We start from the raw sequence: 24,094 nt of genomic DNA on the forward strand, positions 1-24,094 counted from the left end.
GATCTCCTGGAGTAAAATAGGCTATATTGTTTTTCCAATTGCAGCTTTGGCCTCCAGCATTTTCAGGTTTGCACTCCCACATAACGTTATTTTCTCGGGTGCCGCACAAATGGCTACACCGATCGGCTGCACCGATCGGACTTGGTGAACCCTGACAAAAACCTTTTATAAGAACATGGGTTGAATCCCTGTTTGAGAGAATGCCAACCCCCTCCCCGCCATCACGGTCGTCTCTCCAACTCACAATCCCACGAGATATGCGGAAAGGACAACCCAAAACCAATTATCTTTTTTGATTCGTATATAAACATCATTAAAAGTAAATAATGACCTTGGCCAAAGTTCAAACAACATGGGTTTAATCTCTAGATGAGAGAATTCCACATAGCTATTTGGGCGGTGTATAAGCCAACAGATCGCTGTCTCCATCGATCTTGCCGAGGCCGTAAACCTTTCGGCTCAAAATCCTTTTAACTGTTGACTTGGTTGTTTGGTAGTACAATGAAGAAAACACGTATCGGGCTTGCAATGACCAGTAACAAGGCTCAAGGCCAGACATTGGAAAAGGTAGGCATCTACCTAAAGACAGATTTCTTCAGCCATGGACAGCTTTATGTCGCCATGAGTCATGTTGGCAGCAGCGACAATATAAAAATGTTTGCCAAGAACTTCAAAGAGAGAAAAGGAACTTTTATCAGCAATGTCGTCTATCCTGAAGTTCTAAGCTGAAAAAGAGGTACAAAATCTTCTTCTTTTTTTTCCTAAAGAAAGGCGTACAGTTGATATCACGATTTGAAACACGATGGAATAATATTTACCAATATGAACAGTGATGTGGCTTTTATTGAAATTCTACAAATACTGTATAGATTTTGATGATTTGCAGGTGATATGATTTAACGGATGTTTATATAAATCGTATAAAATAAAAAAAGCCTTCAATTTCTGATATTTTGCCTTTTTCATTTGGGCCTCCCAATTGAAGCCCCGCCCGTAGGGTGGGTACCGCTGCAAGTTGTTTCAATGGAGACAAGCGTTACGCCTAGGTCCCCCGTCGGGGAAGTGATGTGAGTTGACAAAGTGGAACACGCAGAAAACATGCTATGATATGATATTTTGCTCACAAGGGTCAGACATACATGGAGGCGGCCATCTTGGATTTTGACTTGGCGACCCAATTTTCAATAGCGTTCTTCCTTATGCCTAGATACACCCACACACCAGAAGGTACTTCGCTTATTTTTCAAGATATTTCGCTCACAAGGTTCAGACATATATATGGTGGCGGCCATCTTGGATTTTGACGTGGCGACCCAATTTACAATAGCGGTCTTCCTTATGCCGAGATACACCCACACACCAAATTAGAAGTTGGTACTTCCCTTATCTTTCAAGATATTCATCTCACAAGATTCAGACATACATGGCAGCGGCCATCTTGGATTTCGACGTGGCGACCCAATTTTAAACAGCGTTCTTCCGTGTGCCTAGATACACCCACACACCAGATTAGAAGTTGGTACTTCGCTTATTTTTCGAGATATTTCGCTCCCAAGGTTCAGACATATATATGGTGGCGGCCATCTTGGATTTTGACGTGGCGACCTAATTTTCAATAGCGTTCTTCCGTATGGCGAGATACACCCACATACCAAATTAGAAGTTGGTACTTCGCTTATTTTTCAAGATATTCATCTCACAAGGTTCGGACATACATGGCGGCGGCCATCTTGGATTTTGACGTGGCGACCCAATTTTCAATAGCGTTCTTCCTTATGCCGAGATACACCCACACACCAGATTAGAAGTTGGTACTTCGCTTATTTTTCAAGAAATTTCGCTCACAAGGTTCAGACATATATATGGTGGCGGCCATCTTGGATTTTGACGTGGCGACCCAATTTTCAATAGCGTTCTTCCTTATGGCGAGCTACACCCACACACCAAATTAGAAGTTGGTACTTCGCTTATTTTTCAAGATATTCATCTCACAAGTTTCGGACATACATCGCGGTGGCCATCTTGGATTTTGACGTGGTGACCCAATAGATACACCCACACACCAGATTAGACGTTGGTACTTCGCCTATTGTTTGAGATATTTCGCTCACAAGTTTCAGACATATATATGGCGGCGGCCATCTTGGATTTTGACATGGCGACCCAATTTTCAATAGCGTTCTTCCTTATGCCTAGATACACCCACACACCAGATTAGAAGTTGGTACTTCGCTTATTTTTCAAGATATTCATCTCACAAGGTTCAGACATACATGGCGGTGGCCATCTTGGATTTTGACGTGGCGACCCAATTTTCAATAGCCTTCGTCCTTATGCCGAGATACACCCACACACCAGATTAGAAGTTGGTACTTCGCTTATTTTTCAAGATATTTCGCTCACAAGGTTCAGACATATATATTGTTACAGACGCGGTTTTGATGTTATTTTACCGAGCGGTTGGTATTACCGCGTCCGAACAGTTACTCCCCGATTAGCCCGATTCCACCCGACGTTGACCAGATCGCCCCACAGATATTCAATCGGGAAACCTCTAAAGCGACCGAAAGAGAAGGAAAAGAGAAGAAGACAGAGTACGGAGGAAGAACAGATTTATTATACACACACAAGCAAAAAGAAGAGCGACCAAAATTATTTACAAGCAATGGATGGAAAAAAGCAGTCACACAGTGCATCGTTAGCTTATTCTATTCAATTTACTTAACCCCAAGACAACGAGTAGGACAGACGACGTTCACACTTACACGGGGGATATTGCAGGCAGGTAGGGCTTGAGGTGGATTGCTGGAGAGGGAGGCGGGGTCGGAGGCAGCAGCTCTCAATTCCTCGCGGTTTTTGGCGGGAAAACCCTTCGTCGCGTATCCGCTGCCGATGCTGTAGACGTCACGCGCTGGCTCGGGCACACCTGCTCCTCTCCTTCTGGTGGAGCCGTCTCCCTCCTTTCAGCGCGTCTCTCCAAAGCTGGTTTCCTTTCCGAGTACCTCTCCTCTTTGGCTTGGAGCGTTTCGCATCTCACCGCTCCTCTTGGTGTCGCCTCTTCGCTCATCTCCCAGGTCATCTCGTGAAGCAGTCCCTTACAGTCGCTTTTATTACCCCGGGCGGAATCAAGCCGCCGGCTGCGAGGGCACGCCTACCGGGTCGCTCACCGCGGTGCTGATTGGCCAAGTGGGGTTGGCTCACTCCTCCCCTCTATGACGAGGTGGAGACACGCCTTTCTTCTCCGAGATTAGCACATGGGCAATGGCGGCTTGCGGGATTGAACACCACTCGCACCCTTTTGAAAGGAACTTTGGAGAGCGGAGATGATTGGGGAAATTGGAAGGGCCTACGCTTATTTTGTTTGATACAATGCAAAGTCAATCTTGTGGGAAACACATATTTAGCCTACATAGAATAAGGAAATACACTATTTAAAAAGATATATCGTGGCCTGCGTGTAAGTTTCATGGAATTAACTAGGAGGACGGCTGCGACCATTATTTACATTACGAGGATGTTACACATAACAAAACCATACTTTTTACATTCGTTACACTTCCTCCAAAATTGTTACACTTCTCAAAAACCGTTACCTTCTCAAAAAAACCGTTACACTTCTCAAAACCGTTACAATATGTTGGCGGCCATCTTGGATTTTGACGTGGCGACCCAATTTTCAACAGCGTTCTTCCTTATGCCGAGATACACCCACACACCAAATTAGAAGTTGGTACATCGCTTATTTTTCAAGATATTCATCTCACAAGTTTCAGACATACATGGCGGTGGCCATCTTGGCTTTTGACGTGGCGACCCAATTTTAAACAGCTTTCTTCCTTGTGCCTAGATACACCCACACACCAGATTAGACGTTGGTACTTCACTTATTTTTTGAGATATTTCGCTCACAAATTTCAGACATATATATGGTGGCGGCCATCTTGGATTTTGACGTGGCGACCCAATTTTCAATAGCGTTCGTCCTTATGACGAGATACACCCACACACCAAATTAGAAGTTGGTACTTCGCTTATTTTTCAAGATATTCATCTCACAAGGTTCAGACATACATGGCGGCGGCCATCTTGGATTTTGACGTGCCGACCCAATTTTCAATAGCGTTCTTCCTTATGCCTAGATACACCCACACACCAGATTAGAAGTTGGTACTTCGCTTATTTTTCAAGATATGCAGGTTACAAGGTTCAGACATACATGGCATCAGACATCCATGGCGGCGGCCATCTTGGATTTTGACGGGGGTTGCACCCACACACCAAATTCGAATGCGGTCCTTCGCTTACGCACGCACGCACGCCCGCACGCACGCACGGACGGATGGACACACGGACGGAGGGGAAAGCCATAGTCCCCCTTTCGCTCCGCTGTGCGACGGGGACAAAAAGGGGATAGATTCCCGGTGATCCCTGATTCATGGAAAATCCCACAAATGTCGAGGAAAATCCGTAAATTTCGAATTTGCACCACAAATGTTGGGGCATTGTTTCAATGATTCAATTTCAATGAAGAAGGGGATAGATTCCCGGCGGTTCCTGTTTCATGAAAAAGGCCACAAATGGCGACGCCGTGAATTGTGACACCACGAATGGCGACACCGCGAAAGTCAGGGCATTGTTTCATTGGGGAAAAAGGGGGATAAGTCCATGGCAGTTCCCGATTCATAGGAAAACATTTTTAAAGTTTAAAATGTTTTTGACCACGAATGCACATGATTATGGTTTCATAAAAAATGCTTGCAAATGAAATAAATAGCACCGCAAAGCAGGCGTAACCCCTCAGCCCATGCATGGTGGAAACCAATTTCAAGATGGCTGCCGTGGCGGCCATATTGGAAATCGCAGCGTGCCCATTTTCGAAAGGAACCTTCCTCTACTCAACCCCAACACACACTGCAAAATGGATTTAATCGGACAAGCCGTTCTGCTTGAAATTGACGGAAACCTATTTCAAGATGGCTGCCGTGGCGGCCATATTGAAAATCGCAGCGCACCCATAAACCTTCCTCTACTCAACCCCAACACACACTGCAAAGATGGATTTAATCGGACAAGCCGTTCTGCTCGAAATTGACGGAAACCAATTTCAAGATGGCTACCGTGGCGGCCATATTGAAAATCGCAGCGCGCCCATTTTCGAAAGGAACCTTCCTCGACACAACCCCAACACACACTGCAAAAATGAATTTAATCGGACAAGCCATTCTGCTTGAAATTGACGGAAACCAATTTCAAGATGGCTGCCGTGGCGGGCATATTGAAAATCGCAGCGCGCCCATTTTCGAAAGGAACCTTCCTCTACTCAACCCCAACACATAATGCAAAAATGGATTTAATTGGACAAGCCATTCTGCTCGAAATTGACGGAAACCAATTTCAAGATGGCTGCCGTGGCGGCCATATTGAAAATCGCAGCGCGCCCATGAACCTTCCTCTACTCAACCCCAACACACACTGCAAAAATGGATTTAATCGGACAAGCTGTTCTGCTCGAAATTGATGGAAACCAATTTCAAGATGGCTACTGTGGCGGCCATATAGAAAATCGCAGCGCATCCATGAACCTTCCTCTACTCAACCCCAAAACACACTGCAAAAATGGATTTAATCGGACAAGCCGTTCTGCTCGAAATTGACGGAAACCAATTTCAAGATGGCTACTGTGGCGGCCATATTGAAAATCGCAGCGCGCCCATTTTCGAAAGGAACTTTCCTCTACCCAACCCCAACACACACTGCAAAAATGAATTTAATCGGACAAGCCATTCTGCTCGAAATTGACAGAAACCAATTTCAAGATGGCTGCCGTGGCGGCCATATTGAAAATCGCAGCGCGCCCATTTTCGAAAGGAACCTTCCACTACTCAACCCCAACACACACTGCAAAAATGGATTTAATCGGACAAGCTGTTCTGCTCGAAATTGATGGAAACCAATTTCAAGATGGCTACTGTGGCGGCCATATAGAAAATCGCAGCGCATCCATGAACCTTCCTCTACTCAACCCCAAAACACACTGCAAAAATGGATTTAATCGGACAAGCTGTTCTGCTCGAAATTGATGGAAACCAATTTCAAGATGGCTACTGTGGCGGCCATATAGAAAATCGCAGCGCATCCATGAACCTTCCTCTACTCAACCCCAAAACACACTGAAAAAATGGATTTAATCGGACAAGCCGTTCTGCTCGAAATCGACGGAAACCAATTTCAAGATGGCTACTGTGGCGGCCATATTGAAAATCGCAGCGCGCCCATTTTAGAAAGGAACTTTCCACTACTCAACCCCAACACACACTGCAAAAATGGATTTAATCGGACAAGCCGTTCTGCTCGAAATTGACGGAAACCAAAAGTTGACGGACGCCCGGATGGCTGCCGTGGCGGCCATATTGAAAATCGCAGCGCGCCCATTTTCGAAAGGAACCTTCCTCTATTCAACCCCAACACACATGGCAAAACGGATTTAATCGGACAAGCCGTTCTCCTTGAAATTGACGGAAACTAAAAGTTGACGGACGCCCGGACTCCCGGACGACACCCGTGACGACAATACCCCTCAGCCCAAATCGGGCTGAGGGGTGAAAACGACAACATCAGGGACTGTTTCCAATTTATTTTATCTGAACTGACACAGCTATTTCATTCAGATTCAAGTCCACTGGAGATAAAACACACAACTGCCTCATCTGGGATTATTGGTCCAGATAAGGATGAGGACAAAGGGGTGAGAGGCCAACGGGGCAGCGTTGGGATGTATCGAAGGTAGAAATGATTCTTTATATTAATGTAAAAAAAGAAAGAAAAGAAATCAGCAAGTATAACCACATAATCTCTTTTGTCACCTTTTATGGCCCTGTAATTGAACACCTGAGACCTACCACTCACTGACCATCACTCTAGCCTAGTATCCCCTGCAAGCCACAATGCATTGTGGGTTAAGATTGCAGACCACGATGCTGTGTTTGCACAGAAGATAAGCACCAGGAGGTTCACCGTTGTTGCTGCTATCGTTGGAGGCCATCCACTCCATGGATTCACCAATGGACTTGGTGGACAGCCTGAAGCGATAATGTGTGGAATGCCTATGAGGAAATTCGAGATGGAGCAGTAGGGTTCCTTGCAGGCTCCATCAACTCGATAAGCTGTTTCCATGGGCACGGCAGCTTTGGCAGCGTGAACATCGGATTATCGCCGGGCGGAATGACAACGGATATTAATGTGAGGTCATATCCCGAGCAAATATGCGAGTTTCCTACGAGTCATCAACCATATTGTGGCATAATCTCCAGAACCTTCATTATCTAGACTCGAGATCCTCACGTCTGAACCTGAGTATTGTTACGATTATTGATTAATCCAATGTAGATGCTTCCTTCAGATTACAATTCTACAATTGTGTCCAATGACAACTGGAAGATGGAAACAAATGGCTCATTCTATTTCCTAGTGTTTCACACTTTCATTATTTACTTTCTCTTCTTTTTCTATTTCTTGCAAGTAGTGACACCAGCGGAAGACAGACATTCATTTTCCTTACCATATCATACAAGTCATCCACTCTGTCTCGTATTTCATCCTGGTATCCGATTACTGATTGGATACTGTTGGCCTAGGAAGGAAGAATAAAAGCACAATAACAGTAACACAACAGACAAAATGTTGTTTCATATATTCATCTTGGCATCACTTGTTTTGATGTCAAATTTTTTTTTGTGTTAATAGCAAATGGAAATTAATGAAAATAACGACAACATGCATTTTAAGGCCATTTTCTCTGCTAGAGCGGGGGTTAGCCTTGCGGTCCCCATGACAATCTTCTCCATTTTGCCCTATTTTCTGCATCTCTCCTTGTTAACCCCCTTGCCCGCATTTCTTCTTTCTACATTCATTTCCTTCACTCTTCTCAACCAGTCACTTTCATCCTTCCTCAACACATGACCAAACCATCTCAACCTGTTCCTCTTCACAGCATCCATCACAGGCTCTATTCCCATCATCTTTCGCAATTCATCATTTGTCTTCCTCTCTCTCAACGATACTCCACACATCCATCGAACCATTCGCATTTCCACCCTTTCCAGCCTTCGTTGCTGCTCTACGTTCATTACCCATGTCTCGCTCCCATAAATCATAACACTTCTCACACATGCAGCATACACCTTTCCCTTCAGCTTCAACGACACTCCCCTCCTCATCAGCACGCCACACACCACTCATTTTCAAATTAATGAAAATAAGTGAAAGATAAATGAGAATTGTATAAAATGACAGGGGGTCATTATTTTTAAAAGGTAAAATATGGACAGCTGTAAATCAGGACAGAGATTTAAGAATGCAGTATCAGAAAGGGATAATCAGAGTCACTTCAGTGTCAGGTAGCAGGAATGGGATGCAGCAAATATGATTTTAGGATCTATTAAGAGGGGCATAATGTTTAAATTAGATGTTTAAATTTAAATTAAATTAAACGAGCCTGGTGTTGGCTTAGCGGTTAGGGTGCCGGCTTGGGATCCTAGGATCCTGGGTTCGAATCCCGGTCGATCGCTGAATTAACACCAGGGGGGTTGACTCAGCCCGTCATCCTTCCGAGGTCGGCAATTTGAGTACCAGCTTGCTGGGATGAGTTATCCCGGTGTGTACCCCGGCTTAGAATAGGTACACCGTATCCCTGTGCATCGTAAGAGCGTGACCAAGGGTTGGCGTCAGGAAGGGCATCCGGCCATAAAAACATTGCCTCAAACAGGGAACCATGATTGTCATGGGGCCCGCAAGGCTAACCCCCGCTCTCGCGGGGAAAATGGCCTTAAAACGATCATTCATTCATTCACTCAGTGAGAGCAGTCGTATAAGTGAGCCAATTCATACACGTAACAAGTAAACAAACGTGCATGGTTATCTAGCAAGAGGCCCTTAAGGCATCTAGTCAGCTAGTTTGGAAGCAACACAGAAATTGTAATACAAGACCAAATGCAACGAACATTTGTTATTAATCAACAAGCCACATTGCATTTTTAAGTTCAAAACTTTTTAAAATAGATTATATGTTGAAATGCTGAGAGAAAACTTTCAAAGCACATAGCCGCTCTGAAAAAGGGAAATTAATGACAAAGTTTTTTTTTTTTTTTCATTGGCAGATCACAGAGCCAGGGCATTCATCCAACACCATACATACTTACTACTTACTTTTTCTTTCTCTCTCTCTCTCTCTCTCTCTCTCTCTCTCTGTCGCCACCTGCTGGCCGTTTGTATGCTGGTTGTACTGTCATGGCGTCTGCTTGTGGAGGCCTGTGGGTGCTCTGTGTTGTTGCTCCGTCCCCCCCCCCCCCCCCGTTTCCCCCCTCTGTGTCCTTGTGCCTGTTCGTGGAGTCTTCCTGGTGATTCCCATGTGCGTTGAGACGGGAGAGAGAGCCGGAGAGCACAGGGTGATCGCTGGGTGTTTTGGCTGCGGACAATTTGGGCATGTTAAGCATGACTGCCCCCGAAAAGAGAATTCTCCACAAGTACAGCCTCCCCTCCGAGCCGGGGGTAAGCAACCCCCCCACCTCCCCACCACCGATCCGGACCCTTCCACCGCCGACCCAAGCCTTACCACCACCGAGCCGGGCCCTCCCACCACCGAACCAAGCCTTCCCGCTGCCGAACCAGGCCCTCCCACCACCGACCCGGGCCTTCCCGCCATCGACCCAAGCCTTACCACCACTGATCCAGATCTGTCCACCACCGACCCAGGCCCTCTTACCACCGATCCAAACGCCCCCGCCCTACCCCCTTCCCCCCCCCCTTGAAACAGGGGCCCCTCCCTCTACTGAAGGATCTAATTGCAGCCATCTCCTGTTAACGATAGATCTCACCCCCCAGGCGACATCGTCCAATCACAGCTTGTTGCCTGCTATAACCGATCCTACCTCTCTCGCCGTGGTAGCCGATGGAAATCCCCTCCCGATGATCACGTCCTCCCTCCCCCCCCTCCCCCCCCCAAACCCTTGCAATCTCTTCCCACTAACCAGGACGAGTTTCAATTAGTCTGCCCAAAAGGAAAAAGACATCTGCAAACAACAGATGAAAACGGTCATCTCTTTAAAAAACCTACAACTGAAAACCGACAGCCCCTCCTCTCTGCCCTAGATTTGTCCCTCGTCACAGAAAATCGTTTCTCGGTATTGGAGGACATAGATGTGGATGAATCCTCGCCCTTGTCTACTGACCTAGAAACTGATATGGTTGAACCGCAAAAATTAGTACCCCTCCCCTCCCCCCCCCCCCCCCCCCTCCCCTGAAGATGGCTCATTTCTCTGCCTCCCCATCCCCTCCCTCTATGGACTATGCCCCATCCGATAACGTGGAGGGATGTGATGACGGTGAGGAGATAAATGATGAAAACCAGTGTGACACACCATCTGAGCCATCTGATATAGATGACTCTGTTAGTGAATGTGGTAGCCTTAAGGAAGAAGAAACCCCTCCAATCCCTCCCTCCGAGATAAAAAGGTTTCTTAAGGACACATTCCGAAAAATGAATGTTGTTATAGAAACCTTTTTTCCGGAGCTACCTGATTTTATACATTCCGCTAGACTGATGGTAAAACAGCCCCACGTTTTTAATTTCAATTCCTCCCAACGTCACCGTTTAAAGAAGTGGTTGCAAAAAGCTAAGAATGAACTGCTATCAAAAAATTGAGTGGTGGTCACTCCTCCTTGTAGCTGTAATGAGTTTTTCCATTTGTAGCTTGAATATTAACGGAGGATGTAGCTCTGTCCGTAAAGTTCAAGTAAGGGATTTTTTATTACAGAAGAAAGTTGACATTGCCCTCTTACAAGAGACCCATGCCAACGACTGCTGTGTCGCAGAGTGGTGTAGGCTCTTCCCCGGCCTGTCCTTCTTTAGTAACGGTGACTCCCGCAAAGGCGGTGTCGCAATAATTCTTAGCCCCTCCTTTTCGCCTTCATCGCTTAAATTCGACGAAATACACAAGGGATCCCTAGCATCCCTAGAATTCCACTACTGTGGAAAATTCTATACTATTTTTAATATCTATGCCCCAAGTACGCCTGTAGCTCGGCGAGTTTTTTTTAATGACCTTGGGACACACCTAACGTCCCTCGACAGCCAAAACGCCCTAAAAAACCAAGACAATCATGTTTGTATTGGTGGAGATTTTAACTGCACCCTCCAACCCCAACTAGACAGGAACAGTGCAGAGCCCCATCCTGCCTCCACAATCCCTCTCACCAAATTTTTAAAACAAATGAATTTGACAGATATATGGCGGGTACAGCACCCATCAATCAGGCAATACACATGGTGTCGATGTATTCAGGGTAATATTGTACTTGCTCGCTTGGACAAGTTTTATATTAATCCTCCACTTGAACGCCTCGTTCTGTCATCCAATATTTGCCCATCAGGATTCTCGGACCACAGCGCAACATTTCTCAAAATTTCTGCCCCCTGCCCGAAACACAAGAGTGCTTTTTGGAAATTTAATAACAACTTACTTGATGATAGTACCTTTAAGGACATTTTTCTGGAAATTTGGAATATTCTGGTTGCCTCCCAAGGGAATTTCTCAAACCTCAGACAATGGTGGGATAATGCCAAAACGCACATCAGACTGTTCTGCCAACAATATCGTGCGTATGGTGTTCAAGAGGAAAGAAAAACCACAACCTTACTTGAAGATGAAATCCTGGAATTACAGGAACAGCTTCAGGGAACTGCAAGTGTGAGCTACCAGGGAATGAGGCAACAAATCCATGGAAAAACGGCCTTACTGAATTCCATATCTGAAAGGCGAGCACAAAATGCTTTATTGCGCCTGAAGATGAGGTACATACACGACCTTGATGCTCCAACCAAATTCTTCTTCAGCCTTAAAAGGGGGGCCTCTTCGTCAATGATTACACGCTTGCTCCATGATGGGGAACTCCTTTATGAAGATGGCAGAATCAGGGAATGTGCCCGGAAACATTTTAAACAACGGTTTATGCGGCATGACATTAACCAGGATGCAATATCGGAACTTGTTTCTAACCTTCCAACATTGGCGGAGGATCAGAAGCAGCAGTTGGAGGATCCTCTTAGGTTACCTGAGCTCACCGCTGCCTTGAAGGCCTTGGAACCTGATAAAGCCCCTGGACTGGATGGGCTGACTAGTGAATTTTTCCAGTTTTTCTGGGACGCCATTGGACCTCACCTACTGCGGGTATTGAATGAATGTTTAGAGGATGGACAACTGCCGTGGAGTTGCCGGAGAGCAGTCACCACCTTAATTCCTAAGAAAGCGGACACTCAACTTATAGAGAACTGGCGTCCTATTTCTGTTTTATGTACGGATTATAAAATTTTAGCCAAAGCCTTGTCTAATCGAATGAAACCTTTTATGAATGTACTAATAGGAGAACATCAATCCTTTTGTATTCCTGGACGTACTATTTTTAATAATATCTTTCTTATCCGTGATACCATTCGGTTTTGTAACAACTTTAATATGAATGTTGGTCTGTTTTTCATTGACCAAGGAAAAGCCTTTGACTGTATTGACCACATGTACCTTTTTAGAGTTTTAGAGAATTTTGGGTTTGGACCTATTTTTATCTCGTACGTTAAACTTTTGTATTGTAATATATCCAGTGTTCTTAAAATTAATCAAGTATTGTGTAGCCCCATTGCTGTACAACGGGGAGTACGGCAAGGTTGCCCGCTATCTGGACTTTTATACTCTCTTGCCATCGAACCTCTTCTGCTCCAATTACGTACGCACATTTCTGGCTTCACTGGATCAATTCTTACCACACCGCTAAAAGTTTCTGCCTATGCAGATGATGTCTGTATTTATATAAAAAATAGTGCTGACGTCACTGCGGTGGCTCAGGCACTAAAGACATATTGTCAGGCTTGTTCAGGCCAGGTAAACTGGAAGAAGAGTGAAGCCCTTTGGATAGGACCTGGAGATTGCCCGCCAATTATCCTACCAGGAGGAGTGAACTGGCAGAAAAGTGGCATTAAATACCTCGGTATTTTCCTAGGAGACAACACCTTTGAGCAGCAGAACTGGGTGGGATTACCGGACAAGGTAATGGCAAAACTGGGCCGCTGGAAAGGACTTCTTTCTCAACTTTTGTACCGCGGAAGAACTCTCGTCATTAACGATCTTGTCGCCTCTATGCTATGGCATAAGATGATATGCCTACAACCGCCCGGGAGCCTTCTTATTACACTGCAAAAGAGCATTGTCGACTTTTTCTGGAGCGGGAAACACTGGCTCCAACCCCCCGTGGCATACTTACCACTCACTGAAGGTGGCCAAGGTCTTATTGATATCCGCAGCCGGATTATGGTCTTCCGGCTTCATATCGTGCGCCAACTTGTATATGGAGATGAAACCCTACTCTGGAGGCCTCTGGCTAACTGCATATTGCAACTTACATGCAAGCTGGGTTACGACCGAGAACTTTTCTTGATGAACCCTCATCAAATCGATTCATCCTTGCTGCCCACCTTTTACCAAGGGGTGATGAATGCCTGGCAAGCCCTGTCCTTTCCCCGTGAAATGGCAACATACAACATGGAAATGTTGTTGAATGAGCCCCTATGCTACAACCCCTTCCTGGAAAACAGCTTGAATAATAGGGGACTCGTTCAACGTTTTGTTGATGCCAAGCTGCTGCGAGTGAAAGACCTCATGACAGAGTCTGGGAGCTGCCGGCTGAGTGCTGCCGCTGTGGCACAAAAAACCGGAATAAAATCTGTCAGGATCATCTCTCGGTTCCTTCAAGGGATATCCACAACGTATCGTAATACCTGCGAGGAACTTGGCCCTTCCCCTGAGGAAACAGCGGGTGACTTCCCCAAACTCCTAGTCTTCAGCCCGCCACTTAATCTGTCCCCTGGCCTGAACAGCCTTGATGATACTGCATTATCCCTTCCCGCCTTTCCAAAGAAAACTTTGTACAACGCGTACGTTAAAATTTTATACGCAAAAACATTTTCTGAGCACCCGAGGCTTCGATGGCGGGATGTTTTACCCCCAATACCCCCCAATTGCCCCAATTGGCGAAGTTTTTATCTCTTGCCTACTCCAAAGTATGTTGGAGATATTCAATGGAAACTTGTACACTGGATTTTACCTTATAATGTTTTACTGAACCGGTTTTCTACTGCTAACTCTAATCTATGCCCTTTCTGTGCATCCATTGAAACCCTACCGCATATATACCTTGAGTGTGAACGATTGCAACCTCTTTTTACATTCCTTCAGGAACGCTTTGTGAAGCTTGGTTCCCTCTTCAATCACAATGTTTTTATTTATGGTGTTTTAGGACCGTCTTCCCTTAGAAATGTGGTTTTAATGAATTTTTTAATTGGCCAGGCCAAGTTTGCAATTTATAAATCCAGGAAGAAAAAAATGGGAAACGCTTCCGACTCGTCATATGATGTACTGCTCACCTTTAAGGCTCTTGTAAATGCAAGACTAAAGCTAGAGTACCGGTTTTTTAAAATGAACAAGAATTTAACATGTTTTAAAGAAAAGTGGGTTTTTAATGATGTCATATGCACACTTGATGATGATGATTTGATAATAATTTTTCCTTGAGACCATCTTTATTGTGTTTTGTTTCTTTATGACTGAACATAACTGATTTTTTGTACTCTTGTAATAAAAGGAAGAAACAGTCTCTCTCTCTCTCTCTCGTTGGTTGTTATCTCCATTTGCGGGTTTCAGAAGGCGGAACGGAGCCCTATCGGGTCTCAAAGTATCCACCTTCGTGTGTGTGTGTGTGTGTGTGTGTGTGTGTGTGTGTGTGTGTGTGTGTGTGTGTGTGTGTGTGTGTGTGTGTGTCAAGCAAGATTAAGTGAGCTTCCTCTTTCTCAAACTGTTCTTTTTTTTTCTTTTTTTTTTACAAACACGTTTCATTACAAACTACAGAGTTCATAGAACACGTTACCTCATCAGTGTCAAGTATATACTTCAATTTTAATAAAATAATGATTTTGAAGATTGTTTAAAATTTCCAGAAGTTTCAGGCTATTGAAACAATCTTATATACCAGTGTTATACACCACCCTATTTAACATGTCCAAGTACTGCAAAACTGGAGGTTCTTGGAAGTACAAAGAAGGCAATTTGTGTTCTCGTGTTCAAATATGTAATTCAATTTAATTAAAATAAAGAAGGAAAAAGTCGTATCTATCTATAATTCCAGTAATCTCTGTGTGTATGTGTGTGTGTCTGTGTGTGTGTGTGTGTGTTTGTCTGTGACCGCTGTTTCTCGACAACTACCGGTCCGATATACTTGAAACTTGCCAGGTATATTGCTGGGGACCCGAGGATGTGCCTTTTCAAGGTTTGAAATTAATCGGACAAGTGGTTCCCAAGGTATGGTCACCGTACTCGCAAGCCGTTCGCTTTGGCTTTGCGAATGGACCAAACCATTTCATGTAAATAGAGGGGGGGGGGGGGTTCTGTGGTCGTTACTGGCTTTGCGAATGGACCAATCCATTTCATGTAAATAGAGGGGGGGGGGGGGGTTCTGTGGTCGTTACTGCCACGTGGTTTCAAAGTTGTTTTTTGTTGTTGTTGTTTGCACGCATGTTTTTTTGCACGCATGTACGGGCAAGCACGTACGGGCAAGCACGTACGTGCGGGCACGTCCTAGTAAATCAATTAATTCCAGAATTTACCACCGTTTTAACGCTGATGACACCGTCTTCGTTAATTGTACACCACCCTAATTAACATGTTAAATTAGTTATTCATCCCTATTGTTTGTGTCCTTTATAACGTCCTCTAAAAAAGTTTCCTGTTTGGAATGATTTTCGATTTTGTTTGACTGCTAGGCAGGCAGACAAGGTAAAATATGATCTCACTCATCTCTGCGCATGTGTGATTTGGATGAATTCAGAGCCAAAGTACTGCTAAACTGCAGAATTTTCTCCAATTCATGTTCCGATTCGTGGTCGAAATGTAACATTCAATTTAAATAAGTTGTTCCTCGATTATAAACCGAAATTTGTAGACACACAGACGGATGGGCGGATATGAACCAATATTGCTTAACCCCCGTTGTTTCTTTGTACGCGTGGGAAACAACACTTGTATGCCGTAGTGATTAACGAGGCATTCATTTTTATTACAAAGTATGTGAGGAATAGTCCATGACAATATGAAGAGGACCAAATAAACACTTAAATAAACAAAACGGCATTCAGTGGAGAGCATACCTCCGCCTGGTTGGCCATACCACTCAATGGTGAAGAATCACTTAAACAATTATACTAGCCGGATCCGGATCTTAATAATAATAATAATTCATTTATTTTGTATAGCGCTTTTCCAGAAGCCCAAAGGCGCAAATCTTCACCAAAATCGAATCGAATCGTCCTTGTCAGACACCCAACCGGTCCACAAAGTTTTGTCCAAAATCCGTCCACAATTTTTTGAGATATCCTGCTATGTATTGTTTTTGGCCTGATCTCCCAATGGGGAAGAATCACTTGAAACATTCTAGTGGCCAGATCCGAATCATTTTGTCCTCGTCACATACGCTACATCTCTGCCAAATCTCGTCCGAATCCGTCCACAACTTTTTGAGATATTTTGTTCACAAACGGACAGACAAATGCACAAACAAACGGACAGACAGGGGTGAAAACATAACCTCCATCCACCTTTGGTGGTGGAGGTAATAAACCATGACGTGTTCATACATACAGTCACGTGAAAAAGGAAGTACACCCCATGTAAAGTAATGACTTTTTCAACATATTTCAACATACAGCTATTTGATCTTCATTTCAACAATATTGACAGATAAAGGTGATATAATATAACAAATATCATGAAACATTTACATTTTGTAGTCCATTGTATAATTTAAATAAACATAAATGCAAATTTCGCATGTGGAAAAAGTAAGTACACCCTTGGCTCTAATAGGTCGTATTTCCCCCTTTGGCAGAAACAACCTCAAGTAGGCGTTTCTTATAACTGTCTACCAGTCTCTGACATCGACTGGGGGAAATTTTTGCCCACTCCTCCATGCAGAATTCTTTCAGCTGTGCGATGTTTGATGGGTTTCTTGCATGCACAGCTAGTTTCAAATCCCCCCCACAACATCTCGATGGGATTTAGACCAGGGCTTTGACTTGGCCATTCCAGAACCCTCCATTTCTTTCTTTCTTTTCAGCCATTCCTTGGTGGATTTATTGGTATGTTTAGGGTCATTGTCATGTTGCAAGGTCCACCTTCGGTTGAGCTTCAACTCTCTGTCAGATGGCCTCACATTATCCTCAAGCACCCTCTGGTACAATGAAGAATTCGTAGTGGATTCGATGATGGTGAGCTAACGAGGCCCTGACGCAGCAAAGCTGCCCCAAACCATAATATTTCCACCACCATGCTTTACAGTTGGTATCAGGTTCTTGTGGTCAAATGCTGTCTTTGGTTTTTGCCAAACATGTCTTATGGTACTGTGGCCAAATAGCTCTACCTTAGACTCATCTGTCCAGAGCACATTGTTCCAGAAGTGCTGGGCTTTGCCTCGGTGGTCATTGGCAAACTTTAGTCTTTCCCTGATGTTCTTTCTGGACAGCAAAGGTTTCCTCCTGGCACACTTCCCATGTAGATCAAATTTGTGCAGCCTCTTTCTAATGGTAGACTCGTGCACTTTGACATCAACAGTGGCAAGAGCTACCTGTAGGTCCTGTGATGACATTCTGGGGTTCTTAGAGACTTCTTTCAGCATCTTGCGGTCTGCTCTCGGGCTGAACTTGCTGGGGCGGCCTGGCCTGAACAAGTTAGCAGTTGTTTGGAATCTTCTCCACTTGTCCGGACAGTCGAATTATTGATTTCAAATTGTTGGAGATCTTTTTAAATCCCTTCCCAGACTCATAGCCATCTATAACCTTCTTTCTGAAGGCCTCAGAGAGCTCTTTTGATCGAGACATGGTGACGCCGCACACTTCAACAACAACGAGCAAATCAAACTAAATGTCTGAGGTTTAAATAAGACAGGTTCCTCCAAGATCCTCTCTAACGAAGTTCTAATCATTTGCACCTGAGCTGGTGCACCTGATTCTAATTTTAGGTATTTGAAGTAGTGATAAATGTAGGGGTGTACTTACTTTTTCCACATGCGAAATTTGCATTAATGTTTATTTAAATTATACAATGGACTACAAAATGTAAATGTTTCATGATATTTGTTATATTATATCACCTTTATCTATCAATATTGTTGAAATGAAGATCAAATAGCTGGATGTTGAAATACAGACTTGGCATTTAATATAGAACATTGTTTTTGTGGGGGTGAACTTACTTTTCAACATGTCTTAGAACCAAAAGTTCATTGGAATTATGTTGAAATTATTCTAGATTTTGTTAATGTGACCTTTAAAAGAAACAAAAACCACATTTGACATTTCGAAACAAATAAATTGATCCTTGAAAGTGATGTAAACTGATATCGAACTCAATTCATGGACAGTACTGTTAAACTTCTGTACGTTTTCCAGAAGTATCTCTTTATTTTGCACATTAGCCAAATTTTTTTTAACAAAAACAAAAGTTAAATTACGACTGGGATTATGGACAGTAAAATTCCAGTTCAGTACTTCGTGTAACCCCCACGAGCATTCAGGAGAGCACGTACACGTTGAGGCATGCTGTTCACGAGATTTGCCAAGGTTTGGACAGGAATCGCTTGCCATGCAGTGACAATAGCCTGCTGCAATTCACGCACAGAGGTCGGCTGCTGGTCCAAGTGGTCGATTTGACGCGTTAATTCTGCCCACAAGTTCTCTATCGGATTCATATCCGGGGACATGGCAGGCCACTCCATATGCTCTACACCACGGTCAGCAAGAAAGTGTTGGATCATGCGAGCACGATGAGGCCGTGCATTGTCATCTTGGAAGACAAAGTTTCCTCGAAAGGCTGCACGAGCAAATGGAATCAATGTTTCTTCCAGAATGGCCCTGTACTTGAACTGGTTCAGGTTTCCATTCAGAACAACCAGGTCAGTTTTGCCCCCTGCCTGAAAAGCAGCCCAAACGGTCACCCCACCACCTCCAGCTTGGACTCTTGGCACTATACAATCTTTGTTGTAGGCTTCATGCACTTGTCTGCGCACTCGGACGGGGCCATCTTGACGATAGACCAGAAATCTAGACTCGTCACTGAAGATCACGTGATTCCAGTGTCCTGGCTGCCATTGACGGTGCTCTCTGGCCCACTGCAATCGGCGCTGGCGGTGTTGTCTGGTCAGGCGTGGCTTTCTCAGGGGACGCCAGGCACGATAGCCTGCTTGAACCAGTCGTTGGTTGACTAACCTTCTGGATACAGGCACATTTGTCAGTTGCTGCCACTCAGCCCAAAGCCGATTCGCTGACTTGGTATGGCCATTGCGGACTAACCGGTGCAGCTGGCGATCATCCCTCCTTGTGGTTCTGCGGGGACGTCCTGGCCTCGGTATTGGAGTAGGGACACCCCTCTGAGCATTTCGTTTCAGGATCTTTGACACCTGACCTTGAGTGATGCCATACTGCCGAGCAATAGCACGCTCTTTCATGCCGTAATTTCGTAAAGCCACCACTCCATGACAAACAGCATTGTCGAGTTGACGGACCATCTTCAGAGGAAGGGGCAATAACTTTTAGAGACGTGCAGCAGTTGTTTTCCACTAATACAGAATGCAACAACCCTTGTATACCCGACTGTGAAGCCAATAGTCAAATGCACCTGTCCGTACATTTTGCCACGCCACCTGTGATATAATCCTGTTGTTGACTTCTTGCTGCGACAGACAATCAGTGACATGGTTCTTTTAACAAATAAATCACCAAAGTGTAAAAGAAACTCACCAGATTGATATACCAAGTTAAGAAAGTAAACCCAAGTCAAGAAAAAAAATAATTCCACATTAAATGCCAAGTCTGTATGTTGAAAAAGTCAAAACTTTACATGGGGTGTACTTACATTTTCACGTGACTGTCGGTCCTTCATGTCTCCAACTTTCCTTTCTTCCTAACTACAATAATTTAATTACTCGCATCCAACAACTAATTGTTGGCTGCAAAATGGGGTAACTGAAACATTATCCACAGTGACAATTAAAAAACCCAAAAACACCTGTCAATACATTTTGCAACAACCCTAAAAGTTTCATTATGAGTTTAACTTTTCCAAAACAAAGAACAGAGAAAGAAACCATATGCAATGAAAATGGGATATTGTGTTTGGGAAAAATATTGTTACAACGAAGTTCAAATATGCCAATAAGGAATGAAGGAAAAAAGTGGAAATTTATTTTCTAAACATCATACTAAAATATTCCATTTGTGTCTTGTCCATCTGTCTGATGAATTTTTGACGCCAATACATTCCGTCCTTACTTATCCAATCTCAACCAAACTTGACAGGATTACATAATGAGGGTTACATAATTAAGGTTGTAGCGCATACATTTGCCCCCCCTCCCCAAGGGGTTTTTCTCTCCCGCGTGGGTTTTCCTCCGACATTGCCGTCAATGGGGTTAAGTGTTGAGGTGTATAGCCCTATTAAGTTAGCTTTATCGTGGCGTTTGTTCAAAGAAGAAGATTTATCGTGGCGTTTTTCCAAAGACGCTTTTAACAACAAAATTCATGATAATCGCATATTGTTAATGTTACTACAAAACAATATTAATACTAATAATGTCCCACCTCCCCAAGGCGTTTTTCCTGCAGTGATAACATGTATAGCCTGTAGTTATAATGCCTATAGCTATAAATAGCCTATAGTTATAATGGCGTTTCCATGGGAGCAATAGGAAGTAAAACATATTATAAACCACAAACACGTATGCTTAGCTTTTTAAACAGTCGCTAATGCTCTTTATGACACTAAATGAAGAAATTTGGAGGAATCCCGACATCCGTGAAGTAAGGTTTACTTACAGAACTGAGTGAACATCTACTGTACTCTATATAACCCACAAGTGTTGGGTTAATAACATGGCCCTATCTGCCGCTACCGTGGCATTTTTCATAGCGAACTTTTTAAACTCGCTCCTGCTGTTTCATACGAAACTGAAAGGGAGTAGCTCGGGTTGTGCTCCTTTACCAAGCAGCTAGCTAGTGATTGCCAAGCCAGCCATTCCTTAACAGTTCTGAATGGAGTGCTTGCTCAAATGCTTAAACCACTTGGCGATCTATCCACAAGAAACTTGGTAAATGAACACACACCCAATGTTCTTGAGATCCGACCATAGATCGACTGTTATCTACATACCCCAAAGAGAAATGACCCTTCCTGCCCCTCCCGGGGTCTGCGGGTGTACTAGTACAAATAAATAATCAAGTTCACAAGCATACAAATACATAAATAAGTCGGAATATAATCACTAATTTCAGCGTACGAATAGCGATTTGCATGGTTGGCAAAGGAAGTAAGAACAGATAAAAATGACCTCATATGGTGGTCGATTCGCCTTGAATAAAAGTAAAAACTGACGTTTTGGGCCTTACCCTTCGTCCTCTCTTTTGCTCCTATGAAAAGTAAGGCCTGGAAGTCAGTTTTTTCCTTTTAGTCAAGATGGATCTACTACCATTTAAGGTAATTTTTATCTGTTCTTCAATAAATAAATAAAAAATCAAGTAAATAAAACAAAAAACACCCCCAAAATCCTTGGCTGCATGGTATGACATCAGCCGAGGAATTTTTAAAATTAAATTATATTAAATTGTGATATCAACGAATTTGGAGGTAAAAGGGCAGAAATGAACCAACTGACTGAAGTCTGGTTGGTTCATCTGTGCAAGGTTGCTCTTGCAAGTAGAAAGAATGAAGAATATAATTTCCAACTGTACCTTATGAGCAATTGATTCTTTAGTGTCCTTGTCAATCCAGCTGAGCGAGTCCAAGCCTTTCACAAAGATTTTGGTAATCTCATCAATCATCTGCTGAATCTGAAAGAATTAGAGAAAAGGAACATGAACAAATGAAAGAGGGGTAAAATGACTAGACCAAGCGAAGAAAGGCCACTGGGCCCATGGTGGTTGTTTATATGGTGATGTCCAATCAAACAGGGCCCACTTTGGATGATTTCTGGTATGATGACCACACAGAGCAGGGGTTGGCCTTTTTTGGGCACCGTGGTCCCTTTTTTTGAAGCAATGCTTTATGGCCGGATGCCCTTCCTGCCACCAACTCTGTTGGTTGCCTTTTACGACACGCAGGGAATTACCAGCGAGCTGGTACTCAATTTGCCAACCTCGGAAGGATGACAGGCTGAGTCAACCCCCCTGGCATTAATTCAGCGATCGACCGGGATTCGAACCCAGGATCCTAGGATCCCAAGCCGGCACCCTAACCGCTAAGCCAACACCAGGATATCTTGTATATGATGGTCAAAACGACTGAACAAATTTCACTTCTTTTGGTTCGTCTATTACACTATCTACATCACACACTAGAATTGGTCATGGTATCCTAAACTAGATGTTCTGTGTAAGATACATGAACCAGACTCGAACCCCAGTTCTGTGCAAGATAGAACCAGAATCAATAGTGTAATCACCAGTGTCCGCTCTATGTCCGGGAGGTCAGCGGGTTCGACCCCTGCCGAGTTGTACCAAAGACTAATATGGTACATGATTTAAAAGGATAGAGCAGAGCCAAACAACCAGCTGGGTTGTTCTGCACAGATCTTCAGGATTGAAGGAGGCAGACAAACAAGAAGAAGAAGAACTGTGATAAATTGACATGACATTCAAAACGTAGCTTAAGTTTGAGGTTGCACGGTTGCTCTTTGGACACACTCAACATACATGGCAAGTACACATTTTAAACCAACACGCGAGCTTTAGGCAAGACTGAATTGCATGAGAAAAACAAACCGACGCTCCTTTCTCATCTTCGGGTCCTTCACGCACAAAGGATTGTGTGGAGTACGTTCAGCCACAACAGGAGCGTTACTGTGTTCAGGGAAACACTTCCGGTTCCATACCTCCGTTTGAATGGAGTCCTCATCATAGGCCGATGGACTCTCCACAAAGATGGCAGACAATGCCATGGGCATGTGCTTGTACACGTGCTCCATGCATACTTGCCAGCGTGGCTTGTTCACAGTCTGCAAGAGATCTCTCTCTCATAACCGGACAGCATTTTACAACTGCAGTGAAAGCAAAAATTCAAACACCAAGTAGTTTGTTGTGCGACATTTTTGGATTCGTTCAGTTTTTGTTTTTTTTACCTTGTTAGCTCCATGCACAATCACTTCAAGCTTTGACTTGGCACTGCAAAATCTGTTGTCCATCATTGGGAGCATATTGTGTACTGCAGTCCAAATGACGTAGTTCTTTATGGTGCTGTCCGCAATGAATGAGACGTTTATAAATGCCCATCACAGTTTACTCAACAGAAGCCAAAAGGTCATACTTTATTTCAAAAGAAACCGTGAGATCGTTAACAACCACAACTGGAATTCAGACAAGATGGCACATATTACTCCCCATGTCGAAAAGCCGGTGTACTCTGATATACAGAGCTCCTTTCTTCTTTCTGGTACTTCGTCAAAGTAGCAGGTGTTTTTTGTCAGGGATAGACCTTAGACTAGATATAACTCTATGATGAGCACAGTAATAACTGGGCTTAACAGTTAAGTTAAGTTAAGTTAAGTTAAGTCTGGTGATGGCTTAACAGTTAAGGTTAAGGCTGGCTTAAGATCCTAGGGTCTTGAGTTCAAGTACCTGTCATGCCATTGAATTAAGACCAGGTGGGTCGACTCAGCCTGTCATCCTTCCGAGGTCGGCAAAATTAGTGCCAGTTAGCATGGTAAAAGGGGCATGGTAACAGGGGCATTGCATCAGCGGCACAGCTGCAGCCCAGAAAAAAATGATGCAGCCAAGCAGCCGCAGGCTGCATATGAATGAATAAATAACTGAGCTATCCTAACCACCAAGCACCTTGTGAACCTCCCCTGGTTCAAGATTTCTGTTCAAGTTTCCACTCCAATAACCCCTTCCTCCTCTTCGTCCCCACCTTTACCACCAGTTGAATCACTTACTCCAAGACCTCCAACCCTTACCTTC

The 24,094-nt window shown here is 44.0% G+C and overlaps 1 protein-coding gene across 2 annotated transcripts in view; it reads right to left on the reverse strand.

Moving 5' to 3' along the window:
- LOC137425845 (endothelin-converting enzyme 1) overlaps positions 1–24,094 on the reverse strand; it is a 106,236-nt gene that overhangs the window by 27,247 nt on the left and 54,895 nt on the right. For both annotated transcript variants that reach the window (XR_013623056.1, XM_078775699.1), the window contains exons 9-12: positions 23,257–23,371; positions 23,011–23,133; positions 21,872–21,970; positions 7,559–7,630 (exon numbers count right to left, since the gene is read on the reverse strand). Coding sequence is in view for 1 of the 2 variants with exons in the window: in XM_078775699.1 (XP_078631825.1) it covers positions 7,559–7,630; positions 21,872–21,970; positions 23,011–23,133; positions 23,257–23,371 (409 nt within the window). In the remaining variant the exon portion in view is untranslated. The remainder of the gene's footprint in view (positions 1–7,558; positions 7,631–21,871; positions 21,971–23,010; positions 23,134–23,256; positions 23,372–24,094) is intronic.

Source organism: Myxine glutinosa, chromosome 4 (genome assembly GCF_964187855.1).
Source record: "Myxine glutinosa chromosome 4, kmMyxGlut1.1, whole genome shotgun sequence".
Classification (NCBI taxonomy): Eukaryota; Metazoa; Chordata; class Myxini; order Myxiniformes; family Myxinidae; genus Myxine; species Myxine glutinosa.